General features: G+C 46.1%; 3 protein-coding genes across 5 annotated transcripts in view; all 3 read left to right on the forward strand.

The window, feature by feature from the left end:
• Positions 1-1,403: 1,403 nt before the first annotated feature.
• Positions 1,404-4,717, forward strand: LOC306929448 (uncharacterized protein). The gene is made up of 2 exons (XM_079509989.1): positions 1,404-1,696; positions 3,801-4,717. The coding sequence occupies exons 1-2, from the start codon at positions 1,648-1,650 to the stop codon at positions 4,340-4,342; spliced, it is 591 nt and encodes a 196-aa protein (XP_079366115.1). The 5' UTR covers positions 1,404-1,647; the 3' UTR covers positions 4,343-4,717.
• A 2,946-nt stretch (positions 4,718-7,663) lies between these two features.
• zc3h10 (zinc finger CCCH-type containing 10) lies at positions 7,664-16,344 on the forward strand. The gene is made up of 6 exons (XM_079509734.1): positions 7,664-7,849; positions 9,066-9,888; positions 10,335-10,628; positions 12,115-12,546; positions 14,321-14,600; positions 14,748-16,344. Exons 2-6 carry the CDS (start codon positions 9,635-9,637, stop codon positions 15,345-15,347), a joined length of 1,860 nt encoding a protein of 619 aa, XP_079365860.1. The 5' UTR covers positions 7,664-7,849; positions 9,066-9,634; the 3' UTR covers positions 15,348-16,344.
• Positions 16,345-20,875: 4,531 nt separating this feature from the next.
• Positions 20,876-23,507, forward strand: part of LOC306930103 (uncharacterized protein) — a 137,657-nt gene continuing 135,025 nt past the window's right edge. For all 3 annotated transcript variants that reach the window (XM_079510845.1, XM_079510847.1, XM_079510846.1), the window contains exon 1: positions 20,876-21,341. In XM_079510845.1, the coding sequence (XP_079366971.1) occupies positions 21,212-21,341 (130 nt within the window). In that variant the 5' untranslated portion in view covers positions 20,876-21,211. The remainder of the gene's footprint in view (positions 21,342-23,507) is intronic.

The raw sequence follows: 23,507 nt of genomic DNA on the forward strand, positions 1-23,507 counted from the left end.
GTGTGTGTGTGTGTGTCCGTCCGTCCGTCCGTCCGTCCTTCCGTCTGTGAACAGCTAATCTCCGGCACCGTTAACCCGGTCGATGCAACATTTTGCACACACACTCCCTGGATGCCAACGATGAACCTCTGCCCCAAATTTTCCAGAACGGCCTGTTATAGCGCCACCAGGAGGCCGCTTTGTGCAAAACAAGTTTTTGGACAGTACACCTACAGATTTTGTCCAAACATCACGCAAATTGGTACACAGTCTCTCTAGAGCTATTCAACGAAACGGGTCTTTCAGATTTCCCAGACTCCATCCTGATTGGCTAAGATTGGCTTCCAAAGTTCGCAGTTTCTAAAAAATGCTGCAAATCATGAACACATTGTGTGATTTCCGTGAAATTGTGCACGCACATTCCCACTAGGCCGAGGAAGAAATGCCACATGAACATTTTCAACTCAGCCTCATGGTGGCGCTATAACTGGCCGAAAAGTGTTTTTACCTCTAACTGCACGGATCTGTGGATAACTTTGTATGCCAACTCCCTAGAGGCCAAGGAAAAACCTTTGCCTGGAATTTTTCACATCTGCTCTTTATAGCGCCACCAGGAGGCTGACCTATGTAAAACACATTTTCTAAGATTACTCCTTCAGATTTTATCCAAATTTCACGCAAATCGGTACACATGCTCTTCATAGTCATGTGATCAACACGGGTTTGTTTGATTTCTCATAATCCACCCTCATTGGCTACGATTGGCTTCTAAACCTTTCAGGAGTAGCCCGCTTTGTACCCGTTTTGTACAAATCGCCACAACTACTCAACGCAGCGTCCGAATGTGGTGAAACTGTCCATGCATATTCCCACTAGGCTTTGGAAGAAATGCCACTTGACAGTTTTCAAATCAGCCTCATGGTGGCGCTACAACAGGCCAAGCCGCGTCACACACACGTTTATATTGCTCCTAAACATTTTGCCAAACATCACACACACACTCCTATCCTCCTGGTGGAGACCTGTGCCCAGAAGGGCACTTTTTCTAGTTGCACATAAAAACGACTCCAGGGTGTCTAATGAAGTACTGTCACCTCATACACATGAAAATCTGGACAAATTAGAACTACTAAACTACTAAAAATAGAACTACTCCGTTACAAGTAAAAGTACGGAATTTAAAATGTACTTGAGTAAAAGTACAAAAGTATCGGTATCAAAATGTACTTAAAGTACTAAAAGTAAAAGTACTCATATAGGCGGAACCAGGGCGGGATAAGTCAGAAAGAGCCTGCTGGTTAGTCAGTCAGGGACCAATCAGAAGTCTGACACAGGGTGTCCAAACTTTCCCATCCAATGACAGACAGTCATGTGAGGTGAGCAACTCTTCCACTCATTAGTGCTGATCATGAACAGCTGTGTGGGACCAGCAGCAAGCCTCAAAACCTCTGCTGAGGGCCAGTCAGACACTCACTTCTTCCTCAGAACCTCTGTTGAGGGCCATTCAGACACTCACTTCTTCCTAGTCAGAACCTCTGCTGAGGGCCAGTCAGACACTCACTTCTTCCTCAGAACCTCTGCTGAGGGCCAGTCAGACACTCACTTCTTCCTCAGAACCGCTGCTGAGGGCCAGTCAGACACTCACTTCTTCCTCAGACAGTGGCAGCCATGTTAGGCACTTGTGTTCTTGCTGGTCTTCTCGGTCTTCTTGCCCCAGGTAAAGAGCTTTAAATTGGTTTGTTTCCAATGTGCATTTTAATACTAAATTGTTTTAGAAAGTAAAAGATGAGTGTTATTTTTTTCCATGTGCTGCTTTCTTTCATTTTAGCTATTTTTGTGGTGGAGGCATTCAAACATGGGGCTAAATACATGTTTATTTTTACAAAGTTTTACAGCGATTTCAGTATTTACTATAGTCCTAGACCCCAGGAAATTATATCTGGCCACATAAGATCATGGGATCTACTAAATGTGACATTCAATAGATCATGTGATCTTTTGTGGCCAGGTGTAATTTTCTGGGGTCTAGTAGGACTATAGTAAATATTTAAAAAATAAATTGCAAACATTTTGTAAAAACAAAATATACATATTTAGCCCCATGTTCGATTGCCCCTGCCCCCCTGTCAAAAGGCTAAAATCGCTAAAACAAAATAAAGCAGCAAATTTAAATAAATATACGCTCTTTACTAACAACCTAGCCGCAATTTGCAACGCTAGATTTTTTTTTTTATGATTGGATGAATCTAGAGTTGCAATACCCTCCATTGACTCATCCAATTTGGTTTGCTATCTGCTTGTCTTAAACAACGTTAACCTCACCAACATTGCAGCTGTAGTCCAAGCTTGAATTATCCTCTTTCAATCTGCCGAGCTTGTTTTTCATAAAAATCCACTGTAGAGATGTTATGAGCTACTTTCTGTCAATACATCCTCTGCAGGTGTTGCAGTTTGGAAGCACTCGTTTTTGTTAACGGGCCGTGCTGCTGCCTCCTGCATTGTTCAAATTCGACCGCAGGGCCGTTCAGTGACATACGACGAGTGCTTCCAAACTCCAGCACTTAGAAAAATAATCACCTGCACAGAATTTCTTGACAGAAAGTAGCTCATAACATGTCTACGGTGGATTTTTATGAAAAACAAGCTCGGCAGATTGAAAGCGGATAATTCAAGCTTGGACTACAGCTGCAATGTTGGTGAGGTTAACGTTGTTTAAGACAAGCAGATCGCAAACCAAATTCGATGAGTGGGGAGTCAATGGAGGGTATTGCAACTCTAGATTCATCCCATTATAAAAAAATCTAGAGTTGCAAATTGCGGCTACTAACAACCTAAAACAAGAACCTTGGTTGAAAAAACTAAAGTTGTCCTAAGCTTTAATTCTAAGAATGGGCAAAGCAGCCATAATTAAATTGCTTCTCTTCCTTCACATGTCTGGCCAAAGTTGCCAATTATAGAGTCTCTGTTCCATTCTGGTCAGAGTCAGGCCTCATTCACACATATCAAACAAATGTTTGGTCGGTGTTTGATATGTGTGACTGAGGCCTCAGGGTGCTGATATGGTGCATGTTTTCTCACTCCAGGTACCCTGATGGTTCTTTGAGGGGGTTCCAAATGGACCCATATGTTCATTTCGGTTTATTGGTCTATTTGTACATTTTGGGGTCCTTGGTAGTTTTTGCACCGCTGTGCTACACACTAAATTAACAGAGCCTTAAAGCTGCTACGCTAAGCACTTTCCTCTTGTACCCCAGATTTGAACCCTGTTGCTTGTGCAGTAGCCGCATTGCAACACTTTTGTTTAAATAATGGGATGAATCTAGAGTTTCAATACCCTCAATTGACATCCCATTGATCCAAATTGCATTTCCGATCTGCTTGTGTTAAACAACGTTAACCTCACCAACATTGCAGCTGTAGGGAAAGCTTGAATGTTCCAAACTGCAAAGTGTTTGTTTTGTAAAAATCCACCGTAGACATGTTATCAGCTTCTTTCTGTCAAGAAATTATGTGCAGGTGATTCTTTTTCTAAGTGTTGGGTTTTGGAAAAGCTTGTCGAATAAGTAATTGGAATGAAAAACAAACCAGTGTTGTACCCTGCCCTTTGTTTGTCAAGATACACCAGCTGAGTTGTTGTGTCCGAGGCTTAAAGGTTTTTAAATACTTTTTGAAATTTCTACGGAAAAATGAATGGGAAATTATCTCCCGGACCGGTGCCTTCGAAGGGGGCAAATATTGGATGGCTCTAACTTAATTTGTCTATTCCCCTGTTTATAAAAAAAAGTCATTAGCTGTATTAACTCCATGTCTTGTGCCAACAGGATTCTACACGATTCCATTCAACAAGACTATGGCTTATGACATGAGTGCTGGGACCAACAAGACCATGGTTGATGGCATGAGTGCTGGGACCAACAAGACCATGGCTTATGACATGAGTGCTGGGACCAACACGACCATGGTTGATGACATGAGTGCTGGGACCAACAAGACCATGGTTGATGACATGAGTGCTGGGACCAACAAGACCATGGCTTATGACATGAGTGCTGGGACCAACAAGACTATGGCTTATGACATGAGTGCTGGGACCAACAAGACCATGGCTTATGACATGAGTGCTGGGACCAACAAGACCATGGCTGATGACATGAGTGCTGGGACCAACAAGACTATGGCTGAGCTCACACCTTTCATGCAATTCTCTGTGCTCGTTGGGTGTTGTGTCATGGCCGCCCAGCGGCCCAATGCATTTCCAATGGAGGTCACATGGTTTGACCCAACATTGTGTTGTGTGAGGGGGAGGGGCAGACGACTGCGCCCCTCCCCCTCACACAACACAATGTTGGGTCAAACCATGTGACCTCCATTGGAAATACATTGGGCGGCCATGACACGACACAACATGCATCCAACGAGCATCCAACGAGCACAGAATTGCATGAAAGGTGTGAGCTCAGCCTTAGGCTTATGACATGAGCGCTGGGACCAACAAGACCATGGCTTATGACATGAGTGCTGGGACCAACAAGACTATGGCTTATGACATGAGTGCTGGGACCAACAAGACTATGGCGGAGGCTGCCGAGGTGGAGGCTGCCATGGTCGAGGCGGAGGCTGCCACGATGGAGGCTGCCAAATCATGTTGAGCGGCCGGCAACATCTGACTTCATCCTCACTTGATCAGGATGTTCAGCAATAATCATGTCTATACTGCAATTAAAGGTTTTTAAACTTATCATTGTGTCCTCCTTCCCCATGTTTAATGTGAGACAATTTACTAAATGTTCAAGCTGTAACATTTGAATATTCGAGGTTGAGTAAATCCCATCTTAAAACCTCCAGTAGACCAGGGGTGGGCAACTTTGACAATGGAGAGGGCCACTATATTTCTGCACATTGCATATCATTTTAGTTTATTTTGGTCATAGAATGAACATTGAATTCATTCATTCATAGAGACTTGTAAGGGAAGAAATTATAGATTTCTGTCGTAGCAAAAATAGCTGATCTACAAGCTCAAAGTGTCTCACTGGCACTGCAATGTGTTTTGAGCTTGTAGATATTTGAATTTAAATTCAATGTTTGGATATTAACCTGAGGGCCACATTACGTGATGGTCGGGGCCGCATGTTTGATTGATTTGATTGAACATTTTATTAACAGTTTGCAGAATTACAGTACATTTCAAGCACAAACTCAATACAAAGGCTGTTAACTGAGTGGACGACCCAATTAAGCATTATACTTGTTTACAACAGGGTCCACCATGTTCAATTCATCAAAACATTTAGAGACGTACAAATAGACACTTCTATATAGACAAAACAGTACAGGAATTCATCATAATGGAGGTAAAAAGGGAAAAGAAACATATACTGGGGGGGGGGGGGATTCAGATTTTACGGGGGCCAGTTTCGAATTGCAGCCATCCGTAGGTGCCCTTTGAGAGCGGTTTTGAAGGAGTCAAGGGATTCGCATGTCTTAATGACTGTTGGTAGGGCGTTACATTTTGGTGGCATAGGAGCGAAAAGAATTTAGTCCCTTGTTTGTGCCGAATCTGGGTTGAACATGATTCGTTGCACTCCCTCTGGTGTTGTGGGTGTGGACTTAACATTAAGGAAGTATCTACACAGGTACATGGGTATCTTGGTGGAGTATCGAATCTTGTGGACCAGACCCATTGCAAGATGCTGTACTCTGTCGCCGACCCTAAGCCATGCCAGTCTGTCAAAGTGGGCAGGGGTGAGGTGGGTTCGGGGGGTGAGGCCAAGTAGGAGCCTGAACAGTTTGTTTTGGGAGGTCTGGAGCCTAGTTTTAAGGGCCTTTGAGGTGCTGTGGTACCAGGAGGTGCATGCATAGTCAAAGAAGCCTTGTACAAGGGCTCCTGTTAAGGTCTTCAAGGTGTTTTTGTCGACCAGTGAGGAGATCCTGTAAAGGAATCTTGTTCTTTGGTTGACTTTTTTGATTACGTTGGTGGCCATTTTATCACCGGAAAGATTAGCCTCCAGGATGGAACCTAGGTAGGTAATTTCATCTTTACGTGTGATAACATTGTCACCCACTCTAACCAAGAAGCCATTTGCCTTGCTGAGATTACTATTAGATCCAAAGAGAATGGATTCAGTTTTTCCCAGGTGTAAAGATAGTTTGTTATCAGCGAGCCAGGTGCAGATTCTACCGAGTTCAGAGCTGAGGGCATTTTCAACCTGCAGTTTGTCCCTGTCCGAGACCAGCAGTGCCGAGTCATCTGCGAACAGGAACAAGTTGCAGTCACAAGCTGAAGTCATGTCGTTAACATATATTAGGAACAGTAGAGGCCCTAGTATGCTTCCTTGTGGAAATGAAATGAAATGAAATGAAATGAAATGAAATGAAATCTATATTTACCCAGGGTATCTGGGCTAAGCTCAAGAACTTGTTTCCAGCCAGGCCCTGCTCATAGAACACATTTCATCGTAGTGGTTGATGCCTTGTTCAAGGGCATTTCAGCGGTGGTAATTTTAACGTGTCGGACGGCTGGTTCGAACTGGGAACCTTCCGGTATCTAGACCGCGCCGCTATCCGTTCGGCCACCGCTGCCTGTGCCAGGCACCGCTGCCTGTGGAACGCCACAGTTCACTGGGAGGGGGGGGGGGGACAGTGTTCCGTTCACTTCCACCATCTGTGCTCTCCCCTCCAGGTAGGATTGCATCCAGCTCACTGATGTGCTATCGAAACCAATTGCTTTTAGCTTGTTAACCAGTATGGAGTGGTTCACTGTGTCAAAAGCCTTTTGGAGGTCCAGCATGACCATGCCGCAGTATTTGCCAGCGTCCACCTCTTGTTTGATGTGGTCGCTCAAATAGAGAAGGCATGTGTCAGTGGAGTGGGATGTTCTGAAGCCAGATTGGAACTCGTACAATAATTTATTAGTGGCAAGATACTTTTCAACCTGTTCATAGACTATTTTTTCCATCACTTTCGAGATGGAGCTTAGAATAGAAATAGGGCGGTAGTTGCCGGGGTCTAATTTACTCCCTTTCTTGTGCAGGGGGGTTAACTTGGCCAGTTTGAAATCTAGGGGGACCTGTCCCTGTTTGATGGAGAGGTTTACTATTTGGGTGATGATTGGAGCTATAGAGATGGCTGAGTCTCTGAGAAATTTGGAGGGAATATTGTCATGGCCAGTGGCCTTGTGGGGTTGGAGGGCACTCAGTTTCTTAAGTACCTCATCAGTTGTTACCATAACTAATTTAAAATCGTCTTTACAAACACCTAGGTTTCTGTAGAAGGTTTTAATGTGCTCTACACCAAAGAGCCCAGAGTGGGAGGGCAGATTGTTAACCAGCGTTGTTGATATATTTGTAAAGAAGATGTTCAAGTAGTTGGCCACATCAAGCTTATGTTTGAAAACCTGGTTTTCAGTTTCTGACTATAGCCTAATTGGTTGTTGAGTAGCTTCCAGAGCTCTCGAGGATTGTTTTTGTTTTCCTCAGCTTTATTATTAATGAAGTTACTTTTGGCGGATTTGATCATGGCAGTAGTAACATTATGTGGCCGCCAGTTCCCCATGTATGACTTGGACCCTCAATACTTAGTGAAATGGTTAGCACAAGTAAAACCATAGAGTATATGAGTAAAACCCATGGTGAAACCTGGCACCATAGGGGGCAACCGGGGCAACACTGGAAGTTACGCGTTCTTCTTCGCTGGTGTTTATTAAACATTGATGCAGGAAGAAGAACGTGTTGGTAAACAACAGAAAACAGCGAATAATAAATAAATAAATGAAGCTTTGAATTGTTTAATTATAACACTGAGTAGGTTGGCATTAATCAATATGACCGGCCGGGTATGATTGGTCGGTTCCACAATATCTCTGTTTATGGTAAGTATTAAGTCCTGCATGCTAGCTTGTTGGCTAACATTAGCATCAGTTATTATAGTGAGCCTTATATAAAGGGAAAGTTCGTCTTTTTATCTTTGATGTCGTGTATCTTCAGTCAAATATAAGTGGTTTTCAACCCTTTTCATATCACGGTCCATTATTTATTCAGCATGTGATGACATTTAGCCTCTCAGACCCAAAACAAAAGGATATTTTGTCCACAATTCCATCCATTGATGTTGGTACCATTAGGCAGGGACGAAATGTTCATATAATCGTCGTGGGGGCACGCCACGCGAGCCCTTAACAATGATAAATTAATATGAATATCTTTTATAGCCCGTAGTCGTCATCACTGCCATTAGGAGAGATAACAGGCAGACGTTGATCAAAACAACAATTCTTCTACATTATCTAATTGTGTAGACTTCTGTAGATTAAGTAATGCAGATGTTTATCAACAATTTAACTCTTGAGAGTGTAAAACGGTCTATTTGGTTTCATTTTACACTCAAGAGTTCAAGATCTAATGAAGGGTTCATTTGGTTACAAACTCCATCATTTAGCTGGGGACCATCAGTAGTGGTGGAAAAAGTACTTGCATGTGTTTACTTAAGTAAAAGTATCAATACCACAATCAAGAACTAACTCCGTTAGTAAAAGTCCGGAATTCAAAATGTACTTGAGTAATTAAAAGTACAAAAGTATTGGTTTCTCAACTAACTTTCATGTCGACCCACATTATTATGTACAGTATTATTGCATGTCAAGGACCCGCGGGCCGCTGTGAGCGTGTAGATCTGCTGTTTTTGAATAGCCAACACGTATAAATGGATAAAGTGGTTAAAATGATTGTGATGCTGTATTAACTATTGCTGGGGACCCCCCCCCCCCCCCCCTCACTGGTTATTTGATGACATCTTATTGTGATGACTTGATGACACTTAGGTAGAGTTGAAGATAATATATATATGTGATGTCCGTAATTTCAAGTAAAACACAGACTTTGCTTATCCAATGCGTATGCGCCACAAAAACACAGACGTCAACGGGTCATTTCTAAATTACTCAGACCAGACAATTCGCGGATTCCTGTGGGGACTCGACTAATTATATGATCTACGGATATGAAAGCAGAAGTCAGGCTCTCATAGATGATAGTCTTGATCCACGGCTAATCAAACCATCACTGATAATATATGCATTTATTTCACAGATCTGCCAATAAGAAGATGTCTTTGGCCTGAGGAGAGGACCTGATTGGCCCGAGGGGAGAGGAGCACCGTTCATAAACTTTTATACTCGCACACCCATGAGTTCGTATTTCAGTATTTTCCTGGTGAAAAAAAACCTGGTGAACGCCATGCTATTCTCCTGGTGCTGGGCTGAACGCCATGTTATTCTCCTGGTGCTGGGCTGAGCGCCATGTTATTCTCCTGGTGCTGGGCTGAGCGCCATGTTATTCTCCTAGTGCTGGGCTGAGCGCCATGTTATTTTTCCGGTGCTGGGCTGAACGCCATGTTATTCTCCCGGTGCTGGGCTGAACGCCATGTTATTCTCCTGGTGCTGGGCTGAATGCCATCTTATTCTCCTGGTGCTGGGCTGAAAGCCATGTTATTCTCCTGGTGCTGGGCTGAAAGCCATGTTATTCTCCTGGTGCTGGGCTGAAAGCCATGTTATTCTCCCGGTGCTGGGCTGAACGCCATGTTATTCTCCCCTCCCCATGTTATTCTCCTGGTGCTTGGCTGAACGCCATGTTATTCTCCTGGTGCTGGGCTGAACGCCATGCCTGATCGGGACGCTTCCTTCCTGTCAGGTGGCTCTGGGAGTGGGAGTGGACTCTGTGGGGGCGGCGGCAGCAGCTTATTGGTTGAGGAGGGAGGAGGAGGGGGGTCGGGAGGTGGTGGGGGGGCTGGGGGGGGTCTCATCATGGGGGGAGGAGGGGCTCTGGGGAATGGGGGTGGAGCTGGGGGGGGGAACGGGGGAGGAGGAGGGGGCATGGCCAGCGGTTCCGGGCTCTCCTTGGACGGCGTCTGCAGGTATGTAGGCCACGCCCACTAACGACTATTACATCATCATTCTGATCGCAATTTATTGACATTGTAGCTTGTATATCAGATATTTACACTATTTTTGTTTTGTTTTTTACATTTTTTAAAATTTTTGCAAAGTATAACATTATTAACTCATAAACCACCAGCATTTCGGCAACCACCTTCTTCAGAGAAGATTAAAAAGTCATCGAAAGTAAAAAATACTTTTTAATCTGCTCTGAAGAAGGCTGTTGTCGAAATGAGTCAGCACTCGTAAGAGGATCTGAGCCATAGTCTTGCATCTTTTATTTTGGAGTGCCGCTTTTTCCACTTTGTTGGTTATATTCAAACCTGAGCACCCACTGCCTAAATTAATGAATGCATATTTGCAGGGACTAATTAATTAATTTAGCAATCAATCATGGGGACTAATTCATTATTTAATCTCACAGGGACTTTGTCCGCAACGTGTGCAAGCGGGGGAAGCGCTGCCGTTTCCGCCACCCTGACGTGAACTCGGTGACGGACGCGGGCGTCCAGAAGAACGAGTTCATCTTCTGCCACGACCACCAGAACAAGGAGTGCGTGAGGTCGACGTGTCGCTTCGTGCACGGCTCCAAGGAGGACGAGGACCACTACAAGAAATCCGGGGAGCTGCCGCAGAGGCTGCGGGGCAAGGTGGCCGCCCGGCTCGGTCTGAGTCCCACCGACCTGCCGCACAGTAGGGGAGAGGTCCCTCTCTGTAGGTGAGTCCCACGACCTGCCGCACAGTAGGGGAGAGGTCCCTCTCTGTAGGTGAGTCCCACCGACCTGCCGTGTAGTAGGGGAGAGGTCCCTCTCTGTAGGTGAGTCCCACCGACCTGCCGCACAGTAGGGGAGAGGTCCCTCTCTGTAGGTGAGTCCCACCGACCTGCCACACAGTAGGGGAGAGGTCCCTCTCTGTAGGTGAGTCCCATGGACCTGCCGTGTAGTAGGGGAGAGGTCCCTCTCTGTAGGTGAGTCCCACCGACCTGCCGCACAGTAGGGGAGAGGTCCCTCTCTGTAGGTGAGTCCCACCGACCTGCCACACAGTAGGGGAGAGGTCCCTCTCTGTAGGTGAGTCCCACCGACCTGCCGTGTAGTAGGGGAGAGGTCTCTCTCTGTAGGTGAGTCCCACCGACCTGCCGTGTAGTAGGGGAGAGGTCCCTCTCTGTAGGTGAGTCCCACCGACCTGCCACACAGTAGGGGAGAGGTCCCTCTCTGTAGGTGAGTCCCACCGACCTGCCGTGTAGTAGGGGAGAGGTCCCTCTCTGTAGGTGAGTCCCACCGACCTGCCGTGTAGTAGGGGAGAGGTCCCTCTCTGTAGGTGAGTCCCACCGACCTGCCGTGTAGTAGGGGAGAGGTCCCTCTCTGTAGGTGAGTCCCACCGACCTGCCGCACAGTAGGGGAGAGGTCCCTCTCTGTAGGTGAGTCCCACCGACCTGCCGCACAGTAGGGGAGAGGTCCCTCTCTGTAGGTGAGTCCCACCGACCTGCCACACAGTAGGGGAGAGGTCCCTCTCTGTAGGTGAGTCCCACCGACCTGCCGTGTAGTAGGGGAGAGGTCCCTCTCTGTAGGTGAGTCCCACTGACCTGCAGCACAGTAGGGGAGAGGTCCCTCTCTGTAGGTGAGTCCCACCGACCTGTCGCACAGTAGGGGAGAGGTCCCTCTCTGTAGGTGAGTCCCAAGGACCTGCCACACAGTAGGGGAGAGGTCCCTCTCTGTAGGTGAGTCCCATGGACCTGCCGTGTAGTAGGGGAGAGGTCTCTCTCTGTAGGTGAGTCCCAAGGACCTGCCACACAGTAGGGGAGAGGTCCCTCTCTGTAGGTGAGTCCCATGGACCTGCCCCTACATCAACGAGACATCAACGTCAAGGCTATACAGATGCAGATGCAAATGTGCATTTGTATGGGGTTGTCACCATTATGACACTTTTTACATGACGATTAGTCACACAGATAATTGCAATTAAGAGGTAGCCGAGCTGAGGTGTGAACGGAACTAAGGTGTGCAACCTCCAAATGGTTCCCCTGACTCAGGGCACGAACTGACCTAGGGTACGGACCTAGGCATCTATGTTTCTATCGAGGGAACATAAATTCAGTTTATTTCCTTGTAATTCCAGAGACTTCCAGAATGTAAATTCAGTTAATTTCCTTGTAATTCCAGATAGGTCCAGAATGTAATTTCGGCTTATTTTTTTTGTTATTCCAGAGACTTCCTGAAGGGCGAGTGCCAACGAGGGAACAAGTGTAAATTCCGCCACGTTCAGAAGGACTTCGAGTACGACCCCCCCGCCTTGGGGGGAGGCGGAGCTGGGATGATGCTGGGAGGAGGCGCGGTTACTGGAGGGGGGCTGGGGGGCGGGATGGGGGGAGGTGGAGGAGGGCTGGGCGGGATGGCGGTGGGGGGGTTTAACTCTGGGGGGGGTGGTGGTGGTATGCTGGGCGGGGTGTGTGGGGGAGGAGGAGGAGGAGGAGGGGGGGCCTGCGGAGCATTGGTCGGACTGGTGGGGGGGGGGAACAACATGATGGGCATGGCGGCGGGGGGCGGCGGCTGCCCCAGCATGGGCGGGGGAGTCTCAGTGGGCTGTCTGTCGGCCCCCCCGGGAGGGGGGTCGCTGCTGGGACCGCGGCGCTACGAGAGGTAAGGCCTGTGGCAAATATTACGTACTGTAATCATCAAATTAAGCAATATTACACGAGAGGGTGTGCTTAACCGTCATTAATGGCATGCCAAGCGCAGAAGTGCCATTAATGACCGTAAAGCACGACCCTCAAGTGTAATATTGCGACCGTTACCCAGTTAGTTAGTTAACCCATTGATACCTGAGGCTGAATCTGGGAACGCCTTCTAGGGCCTGACCTAAGGTTTCTGAAAACCTTCAAATTTTGATTCATTATTTTTTTAAATAGTTATGTTTTTTCAAAAATAGCAGATCTACAAGTTCATAGCGCGCCACTCGGTGGCGCGCTATGAGCTTGTAGATCTGCTATTTTTCAATAGCTAAATTATAACAATAGCTGATGAGACACAGAGAGAGCGCCGGCATCAAGGGTAGAACAACGTATAGGTTGCACCAGGCATCAATGGGTTAAAAGAGAAAAAAAACATGTTTACTCAATTTAATTATAATTCCACTAGAGTCTAGTGGAAATATAACTAAATTGAGAAAACGTGAATGGGTCTAGTGACTAGACCCATTCACTTCCTTGTTTACGGCTCGACAAAACCCCATATTTTCTCTGAATCTACACTGCTTCCGCGCAGATTGATCATAATGGCGATGCTCTGTCCTAATTTCTGACTTTATCATGCATCTCGGTGTAACAATCGCCCTTCACACTGCAAGGCAAATCATTAACTAAGGAATAAATCAGCAGGATCGTGGGGTTTTTCTCTGAACACTTTATGTAGAGACGCTTAACTAACGTAATTGACAAAATCAAAGGTGAACAGTAGCCTACACTTCACAAGTGACGTCTCCCTGTCTCTTTCTCTATAAACAAAATACACAAACAAGAAAACAAACTCAAACCAACAGTCAATAATTACATTCAAACCCCCCTCCCGCTCCAAACCAGTCCCAAAGTCAGCGGAACGCAACTGCGCTCCGAATTAAACAAATAATAAAGACCGCGTCCGTCCTCCTTCAACGTGCACGCGAGAGTATAGCGGTTTAATCCAATCCAACGCAATGAACGAAACGCGTGGGGTACCCCTTAGTATTTAATCCTCCAAGAACAACTTTGGAATGGTCTCACCGGTAGCAGCAGCTCTTAGACTCCAAACACCGGGAGGCAACACTCAATTCCAACGCCGATCCCCGACGGCAGCAGCTTGCGTGGCGCTCTATCCGACCGACCCGACTGTTCTTTAGTTGTTATGGCTGCAGATATGCGCGTCTAAACTTTAATGTCGGTTCAAACATAAAACGCTATCTGGTGCATGGAGCTCCTCTTCTCCTCCGTGCAGGCCTACACCCTGTTTGTTTGGGAGATTCCTCTCTTCCCCCGTGTGTCACTTCCTCCCCTAGTAAACTTGGGTGGTGGCATCAATCAGTCCCTGACACCTGTTAATCACCCCTGTACCAGACCCGTTACCTTTCATAGATGAATAAGAAAGAACAAGACTCTCACAATCTACATGTTACATAGCTCTTTTTCAAAATAAATAACATGCACAGAAAAATAAAGCAGAACGACATTAATAATGTGCTTTTGTCACATCAGTTACAATATTAACACTTCTAAAGAGAGAGACTAGCACAATGTAGTAATGGAACATTTCACTGGTTTTTGGGGTAAAGGCAAGGTGGGCATTTTCAGAATAAAATCTCCCTCATCCCTGCTTGTCACTCTAGCGCCTTTTATTCTGAAAGATTCCCCGGCACCAAAGTTGTTTTTGTTAATCGTGACAGCCTTAATGAGAGAGGACTGGGAGGAGCTCGGCGCTACGACGGAGGAGGAGAGCCGCTGTTCGACGGCCGTCTGTTCGACCTGGCAGGGGGCGGTCCCCTGGAGGCGGGGCCTCCCGTGGACCACCACGCCCACTTCCTCGCCACGCTGAAGAGGCGGAGGATGGAGGGGCCGTGTCACTACGAGGTGACCACGCCCACCACCATCACCATGATGGAGTTTCGCTTCATGGAGGAGGAGAACAGCCTTCTGCGGAAGAGGGTGGAAGAGCTGAAGAAACAGGTCTGTGAGATCTAATCACATGCAGGTCTGTGAGATCTGATCTAGAGTAGGAAGTGGGTGGAAGGGCTAATCTGATGCTAACGTGATGTAATTCCTAATGTGTCCACCGTGTGTCCAACCTGATGTAAATCCTTATCTGTCCCGCAGGTGTCCAACCTGATGGCCACCAACGAGGTCCTCCTGGAGCAGAACGCTCAGTTCCGCAGCCAGACCAAGGTCATCACCTTGACCTCCACACCGACCCCGTCGGGCGTGGAGCAGAACCTGGTGGCGCCCGCTATGGTGGCGGTGAGCTCCTACAGCCACGGCATCGCGCAGACCCACACCACGCTGAGCAGCGTGGCCTCGCAGCGCCCCCCCGGAGACCCCTCCACCGGGGGGGTGGTGGTGGGGGTCCCCACCGCGGGGCCCCCCCAGAGCATCCCGAACGTGTGCAACCCGCCGCTCAACCCCGAGAACCTCGCCAACAACCCGCTGTCGGCCGCCCTGGTGCAGGTCGCCCAGACCATGGTGCAGGGCATGGGCGGGGGGCCGCCCCCCGTGGTCTGCATGGCGCCCCCCGTGGTGGCGGTGTCCGTGGCGCCCGTCGCCGTGTCCGTGTCGATGGCGCAGGGCGCCATGCCGGGCACCATCACCATGAGCCACGCCCCCATGACCGGCATCACCATGAGCCACGCCACCACCGCACCCATGGTGAGCTACCCCATCGCCAGCCAGAGCATGAGGATCAGCGCCCTGCCGCACTGAGCCACGCCCCGTCCATCACCTACCGCCCTGCCGCACTGACAGACACGCCCGCCACGCCCCATCGATCCCCGCCCTGTCGCACTGACAGACACGCCCGCGCGCCCCATCGATCCCCGCCCTGTCGCACTGACTGACTGACTGACGATCACCTCTAGGGGTGGGCAATATGGAAAAATATAATATCACAATATTTTTTGATACATCATGATGCACGATCATATTATCACAATATTGTTTTCATGCGGTTTGTATGGTTATTCTTCAAGTTACTTAACAGCACAACCACCTACAAGGTAACACAAAAGAAAAAGAAAAAGGAGTAAGAGACCGTCGTTCTACAGAAGTATAAATTAAGGTATAGAACTGCAAATCATAGAATGTGCATTCACTGCATCACAATATGTACGATATCTCTGAAAAGGCACATTGTATCGCCTCAACGATATTTATCACCATATGGCCCACCCCTAATCACCACCCCTGCTGCCCTGATGTACAGGCGCTCAGAACTACAGAATGGACCTCCATCTTTAGAGGAAACTGACTGACTGGACTTCAGAATGGACCTCCATCTTTAGAGGAAACTGACTGACTGGACCACAGAATGGACCTCCATCTTTAGAGGAAACTGACTGACTGGACTTCAGAATGGACCTCCATTTTTAGAGGAAACTGACTGACTGGACCACAGAATGGACCTCCATCTTTAGAGGAAACTGACTGACTGGACTTCAGAATGGACCTCCATTTTTAGAGGAAACTAACTGACTGGACCACAGAATGGACCTCCATCTTTAGAGGAAACTGACTGACACTCAGGACTACAGAATGGACGTCCATCTTTAGAGGAGGTTTCCTCAATGATCCTTGCTGCGGTTTTTCTTCTTGTTTTTGCCAGGTGCTTGATGATGAATGGACCTGCCATCATCTTGTCTACAAGAGACCATGGACGCTTTTTTTATACTATTTTTAAAAACATTTTTGAATGGTTCAAAAAGCCGATCTACGAGCTCACAACGTGTCGATGTAGATCGGCTAGTTGAACAATTCTTTAACGTTTTTCAAAATGTTAAAGAAGTTTAAGGATAAGGGGTAAGGCACTGACTAATATAGTGCCCCTGGCCTGGTCATCTCTAGCCTGGGACGCATACCATTGCAGGGTTCTGATCCGATCGGGAGCGGAAATAACTTGTATCACTGTGTAGTCAATGGTTTGTAGGCCGGAACCACCAAACTGGTATCACCCCAAATAATTCCCTGCATCATATTTTTAGGGCCTACCCAATAAAAGTGAAGAGAGGAGAGTCTGCACACAGGTTTGCTCAAATGGTGTTTTCTTTTATTTAAAACACCATAATATAAGACACGACGTTTCGACCGCAGGCGGCCTTCATCAGGTGATAGTTGTTAGTATGTGACAACCTCCCTTTTATCTAGGTCGTCACGTCACTTGACTGATGTTGACTGGGTAGGTAATTTACAAACACCAATGAGTGACATGACATACTATTTTGGAGCAGATTGCCCAAACTGTAAACTACTTTTGGTACCAAAAGCTTTTTTTTTTTTAATCTTAAAAACAAAAATATATTGCAAAATCTCAAATGTATTTAAAATATTTAAAATGTTTATAAAATACAAAAAATATTAAATCAGTCTGCAACAAACTAAAAACCAGCAAGTTCTCTTGAAACTGTTTTTTGTTTTGAAACTATTGTAAACTGTGGTGGTTATTCATAGTTATTGTCATATTTATTGTCATGTCACTCATTGGTGTTTGTAAATGACCTACCCAGTCAACGTGACGTGACGACCTAGATAAAAGGGAGGTTGTCACATACTAACAACTATCACCTGATGAAAGCCGCCTGCGGTCGAAACGTTGTGTCTTATATTATGGTGTTTTAAATAAAACAAAACACCATTGGAGCAAACCTGTGTGCAGACTCTCTTCTCTTCACTGTACTTACCTTAGTCCAGCACCAGCCAGGAACTGGATGTGCGCTAGCCACCTGCTTTTTTAACCTACCCAATAAAACCCTCGATTCGGCCTAGTTTAGCGTATAGGAATAGTTTGTTTGGTATATCCATCTACCATCTTCTATTCCAACTCGTGACTGGTGAGACTTAACTAATCTACTCGATTCAGCATTAAAATGAGGATTGGGGGAACCGAAACAAAGCGGCCTACACCGGATCGCACCGGCCAGTTTGGAAGGATTGCCAGGCTGGTGATGCGAGGTTAGTTCATACAAGATACTCTGTCTCCAGCAGAAGAGAAATATCATCTTTGTTCTGAGTAGGGATGGAGCTCGTAAGACTTATTGATAACGAACACCTTATCGATCAGGCTTATCAAACCGGCTTCCTATCGAGTTCACTATCGAGTGTTTTCTATTTTTTGTGGATAGAAACGGGAGACGACAATGAATGCTGAACAGAACCAGTATCTTTTAGGGCCTTCAAATACAGTACTTTTCTACAGATGGAAGGCAATTGACCTTTTTACTTTTTGATAATAATATTACCAACCAACTGTTACCTGGTCAACGTGTGTACCGTCATTTTAATAGCGTAATATTTACCCGGACAGTGCTGGTTGGCACTTTTGGCAGGCATCGATACACTTTTAGACCGACATGTTTGTGCCAACATGGCTGATTCGATTTATTTCTTAATCTTCTCTTGTCTCGATTGTTTAAACATGACGACATGGGCCGATATGCTCCATAACATGCTCGATGAGCCCAAAGCTCATTAATACTGGGTACTCAATAAGCCTAAAGCTTATTGATACCGGGTACTCAACACTGCGCAAAAAGCATGGAATACGGATGTGTATATTACAGGAAACTCCCGTTAAACTTTCCGACAAACTCCGGTAAACTCCCGAATTGTACCATCACACCTGTATATTACCGTATATTAACTGTATATGCCCGCTAAACTTGGTGTACGGGTGAAATACAGTGCCCATAATTGCCCGTTAACTCCTCTTTTCACACAGTGCAATAAGCTTGTTATCGGGTTTTTCCCGGGTATAGGGTTTCAAGCTCCATCCCTAGTTCTTCTAGGGATGTTGCCTCTTCCCTAGAGGCAACATATCAAATACTATGTTTCCTGTGTTCTGACCTGTATCAAGGAAGCTCTTTCTGCTGAACAAACACTATTTATGAACAATTGCAATAATCGGTTCAGGAATATAGAAGAAGACACATTAATCATAGGTTGTTTTCTAATAACCTGCTTTTCGATGTGCGCACTGTGCATCGTTTTATAGATGGAAAGGTATCGTTTCTGTCTCGGAGGTATCGTGGGATTTGGTTGCCAGGCAGGAAACGGTGGACAGTCTCGCGATACTTAGCACGTTCAGAAACGTACTTTGTGCTCTTTAGATACCTCTATAAAACCACACAGTATACACATTGAATAGCAACACAGTGTGATATGTCTCATTATGTTCCTGAGCCGAGTATTTTTTAAAGGTCTCAATAGTTTAAAAAAAAAAAAGTGTTAAGTTCATAAGCTGTCCATCCGGTTCTCACAGACTCCAAGGTTATTTCACAGAACCTCCGGTGTGAGTTTGACACCTCAATGCCACCAATGTGCCGGCTGGAATTAGCCCTTCGCTAAACCCCACCCCAAAAGTGATTGTCCAATGCCAATCCAAATAGTTATAGCAACCACTGCTAAGGATGCCAAGCTTTCGCCCCCCTATAGCTGTCAGTGTTATTTTGCATGGCTGGGTTGCTGACCACATATACAGCTTAATGTCGGGAAAGTTACACGACTGAGCCACTCAGGTGATGGCAATAATAACGATCACCGTAGTCTGTCCGTGCATTACATAAAAACTCCTGTCGGATGGTCGTAAGTTGATTGAGTTGGATTTCTCCCTCTAACAATTCCTTGTTTTTAGTTTATTGAAATAACGCCATGCACATTTCGTCCAGTGCATAGCCTACTGCAGGCCAGGATTATTTACAGGTGTTTGGAGAAATCCCGTCATTTAACATGCATCTCAGTGGGTGAAAAGGGCAGCTTGCCATCGTTAGAATGGAGTTGGTGGGGCTTAGCCAAGGGCTAATTGTATGATTGCGAAAATGACGCTGGTGTCCTTACCTTCTCTTAGGCCTATATACCTTATGGTCTGTGTGCCAAAATGACCTCTTCAGACAGACATGGGCACCAGAAATAGCAGGATAGAAAGGACAAGATTGATAATGTAATGTTTGAGCTGTAAATGCTGGGAGAATAAATACAATCTCTTGTCAATGTGTATTTATTTAAATGCTCCTTAACTGTGCAGTATACATTTTAAATTAACTTTTTTTACCCACAGACACTTGACAAGTTAACTGTATACCATTTTGTTAAACTGGAAAATAATGCATTTAGCTTCGAACAACTGTGGAACATGATGTCATCCCATCCCATCAGTGTATTGCTATGTGTTTTGAAAGGGTGTAGAGTGTAGGATATGTATTACTGTGTGTGTGTGTTTTGAGAGTCTTTCCTTTAGTTTTAAACCCACTTTGCATTCTGGTTTCATCGCCAAACAATAATAGCTTTGATCACTAGGTGGCAGTGCAACACTACCATCCAAATAGAGGCAGAAAAAGGCCCATACTAATTATCTTAGATGAATAAAGCAGTTGTTTGATATACAATCCAATATTGACTACATAAAGTCAATATTATAGATTTATATTATAGGTGTTGATGTTGGTACAGACAGGCAAACATTGATCAAAATAACAATTGTTTCTGTGCAGACTTCTTCCTATGCAGGTGTTTATAGCAATAATTTAACTCGAGTGTAAAATGAAACCAAAAGTTAAAGATCTAATAAGGGTCCATTTGGTTACCAACTCTCCATTTAGCTGGGGACCACCTGTAACCCCCTCAAGGTCAACTGGTGGTCCCCCGGATCACTGGTTGTAATGAAAATACTCCTGTATGTCATCATCATACTAATAATAATATTGCATACAATATATAGATATCAGCACTTTTCTGAGTACCCCCCCCCCCCCCCATGGCATATTAAACTTGGCTGTTTTCCTCTACTTGAATCAGTAGATAATGGATGCATCAATGACGTCATTTAACGGCCAGATTCCGGTCAGTCCGTTCTGCTGCACTGCAGCAGTTAAACCTGTGTTTGTTCCGTCTGCAGCAATAGGAATTCCGGTGGCCGATCTCTTCAGAATAAAAGTACCGTCTATACTAGAGTAAAGAGAAACGATTCATCTGCACATTAAAACTACAGTACACATTTAATCAGTGTTAATTGTTGACTAAGACTAAGATGACTATAAAGACTAAATCTGAATTTTCGAGGGAACCGGAAACCTTATTGACGCTGAGCTCACAGATTGGAAGTCTTATTACTGCTGCATTGACATATATCTGGCTGCTGACAGAACGGTGGGTGTGGTCATCTGTGGGCGTGGTCACACGATGCAGTAGCTAACGGGACAGTAAGACAGGACCGTAACGGGACGACAGACAGACATGGTAACGGGGGACAGACAGACACCCTTTGGATGCGTGGGAGAGACACAGAGAGAGAACTTTCTCATGGTTTTATTAAAATCCTAATGAATTAAAGGACTTTAACTAATGTGGAACTAGTTCTACAGTAAAGCAGAGACTACTGGTCAGTCTGAACTGCGCCGAGATACTTATAATAGTTTAAAAAGTAAGTTTATCGATATATTTTAGCTGGTTTTACAGTGTTGCTGGTTCCGACTGAAGGTAAATAAATGGCACAGTAGTAACGAACGGTCGATGATGCTGTAAAAACGAAACACAGTTGTTGTCATTCACTGATCTGAGCTGGACTGAGACGAGAAGATAGCATGAAGAAAGCATCCGATGGCGCAGAGGAACCAGACCCTGGATCTCCTGGAGAGGAGAAACCAACCGAAACTCCTGGATCCAAAGAGGAGAACGACCCAAAACCCACCAAGAACAGCGATGTGTTGCCAGGTCTGTTTATTATAAGCAACTTTGGGGGGGTTCTGTTTTTTTCTGTAAAAGTCACTTGTATGTTATGTGGGGCGCTAGCCCTATGCACAGGTGTGTGTGTGTGTGTGAGAGAGAGAGAGAGAGAGAGAGAGCATGCACGGAATGCGTTCAGCTGATTGGTTTAGCACGGAATGTGATGATAAGAGCGCCCCTCACTTCACACAAGTGTGATTTTTTTTGGGGGGGACTTGCTGTTTCTAAAGTGTAGCTTGTTTCCTAAATGCTGTTTATTAAAAAATTTGTTGCAGATTAAACAATTTTTTTTAAATAAAAAGCATTTTGGCCCAATCGCAGGCCAATTTTTCATGCGTGTATACATATGCTACAGGCAGCAATGGACTATTTCCAAGCTGCCTCTGATTGGCCTATAGGCCTACTGAATGCAGCATGGTGATGACTTTCCCTATTTGTGGGACTAGGATTTACTATTCTGTCCATATCGGGTCGCTACTCGAATGGGGCTGAGTCAGCTCTAGCGAACTTTGCAACGTTCGACACGGCAACTCGCTCCCTTTAGCACGCTCTGTGGTGTCTCTCGTGGCTCAAGTTCGCTAGAGACGGCACCCCTCCGTCGTGGTCTAAAACCGTACTTTATCGGCAAAAAAAAGTAGTTTGCAGATGTTGGAAAAATATAGTGACGGCTGCGGGATTCCAACCCGGTAGGTGTGGATTAAGTCTAGTGAGTAGCGAAGCATGCTATTGAGCTGGCTGCCAGAATGGGGTTTTCAGAAAATTTCAGGCTGTCTTAGAATGTGAGAATGCCCTGCCCCGCCCTACTACTAGTAGGAAGGGGGCCAATCAGAGGCAGGCGGGGGCTGGTCTTGGCATTAAGTACGTTGCTGTATGCATAGACATTAGACATATAAAGGTAGACGCCCCTTCTGGCTCTGGAGCGCATGTGCTCAAGGGAGGGCAACATTTTCCCGAGACTCCTTGCGAAGCACCACGGAAGCATGACCGTGCATCACAGAGCCATAGCACAGAGCGCATGTTTGGGTCTGATAAGTCCCGGAAAAGATGCGCTGTGATTGGTCAGTAGTCACTTGAGTGACAGCGTGACATAGCGTGCCTTCCACACTTCCGGTGTACTTCCTCCCTCCTGTCAACACACATGGCTCCAACAAACTGCAGCGGCCAATGAGGCATCTATTTTTAAGTGGTGCAACCACTTCATTAAGTAGCTTTGTGTGTGCCTGGCTGCCTGGCTGCCTAGCTGGCTGGCTGTGTCTGATCACGAAAATAGCATTTGGTTGGTTTTCAAAACCAAGTGTCACTGTTGTGCAGCCTAACACACACATACATGTATATTAACTGTATGATGATCTCAGGTGTATCAGTACAGCACAGTACAGTACAGTACAGTACAGTAGGGACCCCCGGGGACCCCCACACGGTAACTCTGTCATTTCTCGACCGTTTTGGACACGGGGCGACTCACTGGAACCGGTCTGGCACCCTGGGCGTGTTCCTGCGGTTCTTGACGTTCCAGACCCTCCGTGTGGGTTGTCCCTTGTGTTTCCTCATTTATGTCCCCATATGATACTTGAACTGCGCTTCAGCGCCATCCTATCAGTTGGGAGGTGTATTGCGCTCTGATTGATTTCATCGGCCACTGGCAAAAATAATAATAATAATCACGTGACAACCGACAGGGCGGCGCCGAGGCACAGTTGACGGGGAAATACTGGTCGGCGATCAGACCAAAAATGCTTTTTTTCCTTTTAAATATTTATCCCACGATTTTGCAACCCATTTCATTTCAATTAACTAATGTAATCCTGGGTTCTACTAAACTCCCTCTGCCAACCCGGGGAGAGCAACGGACTGACCTCATACTTCCTTCTATGCATAAGGAGTCCAAGCCGCTTATTTTCACCTGACGGGGGAGTTTCCCTGGTTGGACGTGGAGTGTGGAAGCTAAGGGGTCCCTGCTTCATCTGTCTCAGCTAAATGGTCCCTTCTTCATCTGTCTCGCTCAGCTAAAGGGTCCCTGCTTCATCTGTCTCTCTCAGCTAAAGGGTCCCTGCTTCATCTGTCTCTCTCAGCTAAAGGGTCCCTGCTTCATCTGTCTCTCTCAGCTAAGGGGTCCCTGCTTCATCTGTCTCTCAGCTAAAGGGTCCCTGCTTC

Source organism: Electrona antarctica (genome assembly GCF_951216825.1).
Source record: "Electrona antarctica genome assembly, chromosome: 9".
Lineage (NCBI taxonomy): Eukaryota > Metazoa > Chordata > Actinopteri > Myctophiformes > Myctophidae > Electrona > Electrona antarctica.

Excerpts from the sequence above, each read along its gene's own strand:
- LOC306929448 (XM_079509989.1), top strand. The coding sequence starts at position 1,648 with ATGTTAGGCACTTGTGTTCTTGCTGGTCTTCTCGGTCTTCTTGCCCCA. Across the intron at positions 1,697-3,800 it reads TCTCGGTCTTCTTGCCCCAG|GATTCTACACGATTCCATTC; the intron begins GTAAAGAGCTTT and ends TTGTGCCAACAG.
- zc3h10 (XM_079509734.1), top strand. The coding sequence starts at position 9,635 with ATGCCTGATCGGGACGCTTCCTTCCTGTCAGGTGGCTCTGGGAGTGGG. Across the intron at positions 9,889-10,334 it reads TCCTTGGACGGCGTCTGCAG|GGACTTTGTCCGCAACGTGT; the intron begins GTATGTAGGCCA and ends TTAATCTCACAG. Across the intron at positions 12,547-14,320 it reads GGACCGCGGCGCTACGAGAG|CCTTAATGAGAGAGGACTGG; the intron begins GTAAGGCCTGTG and ends TAATCGTGACAG.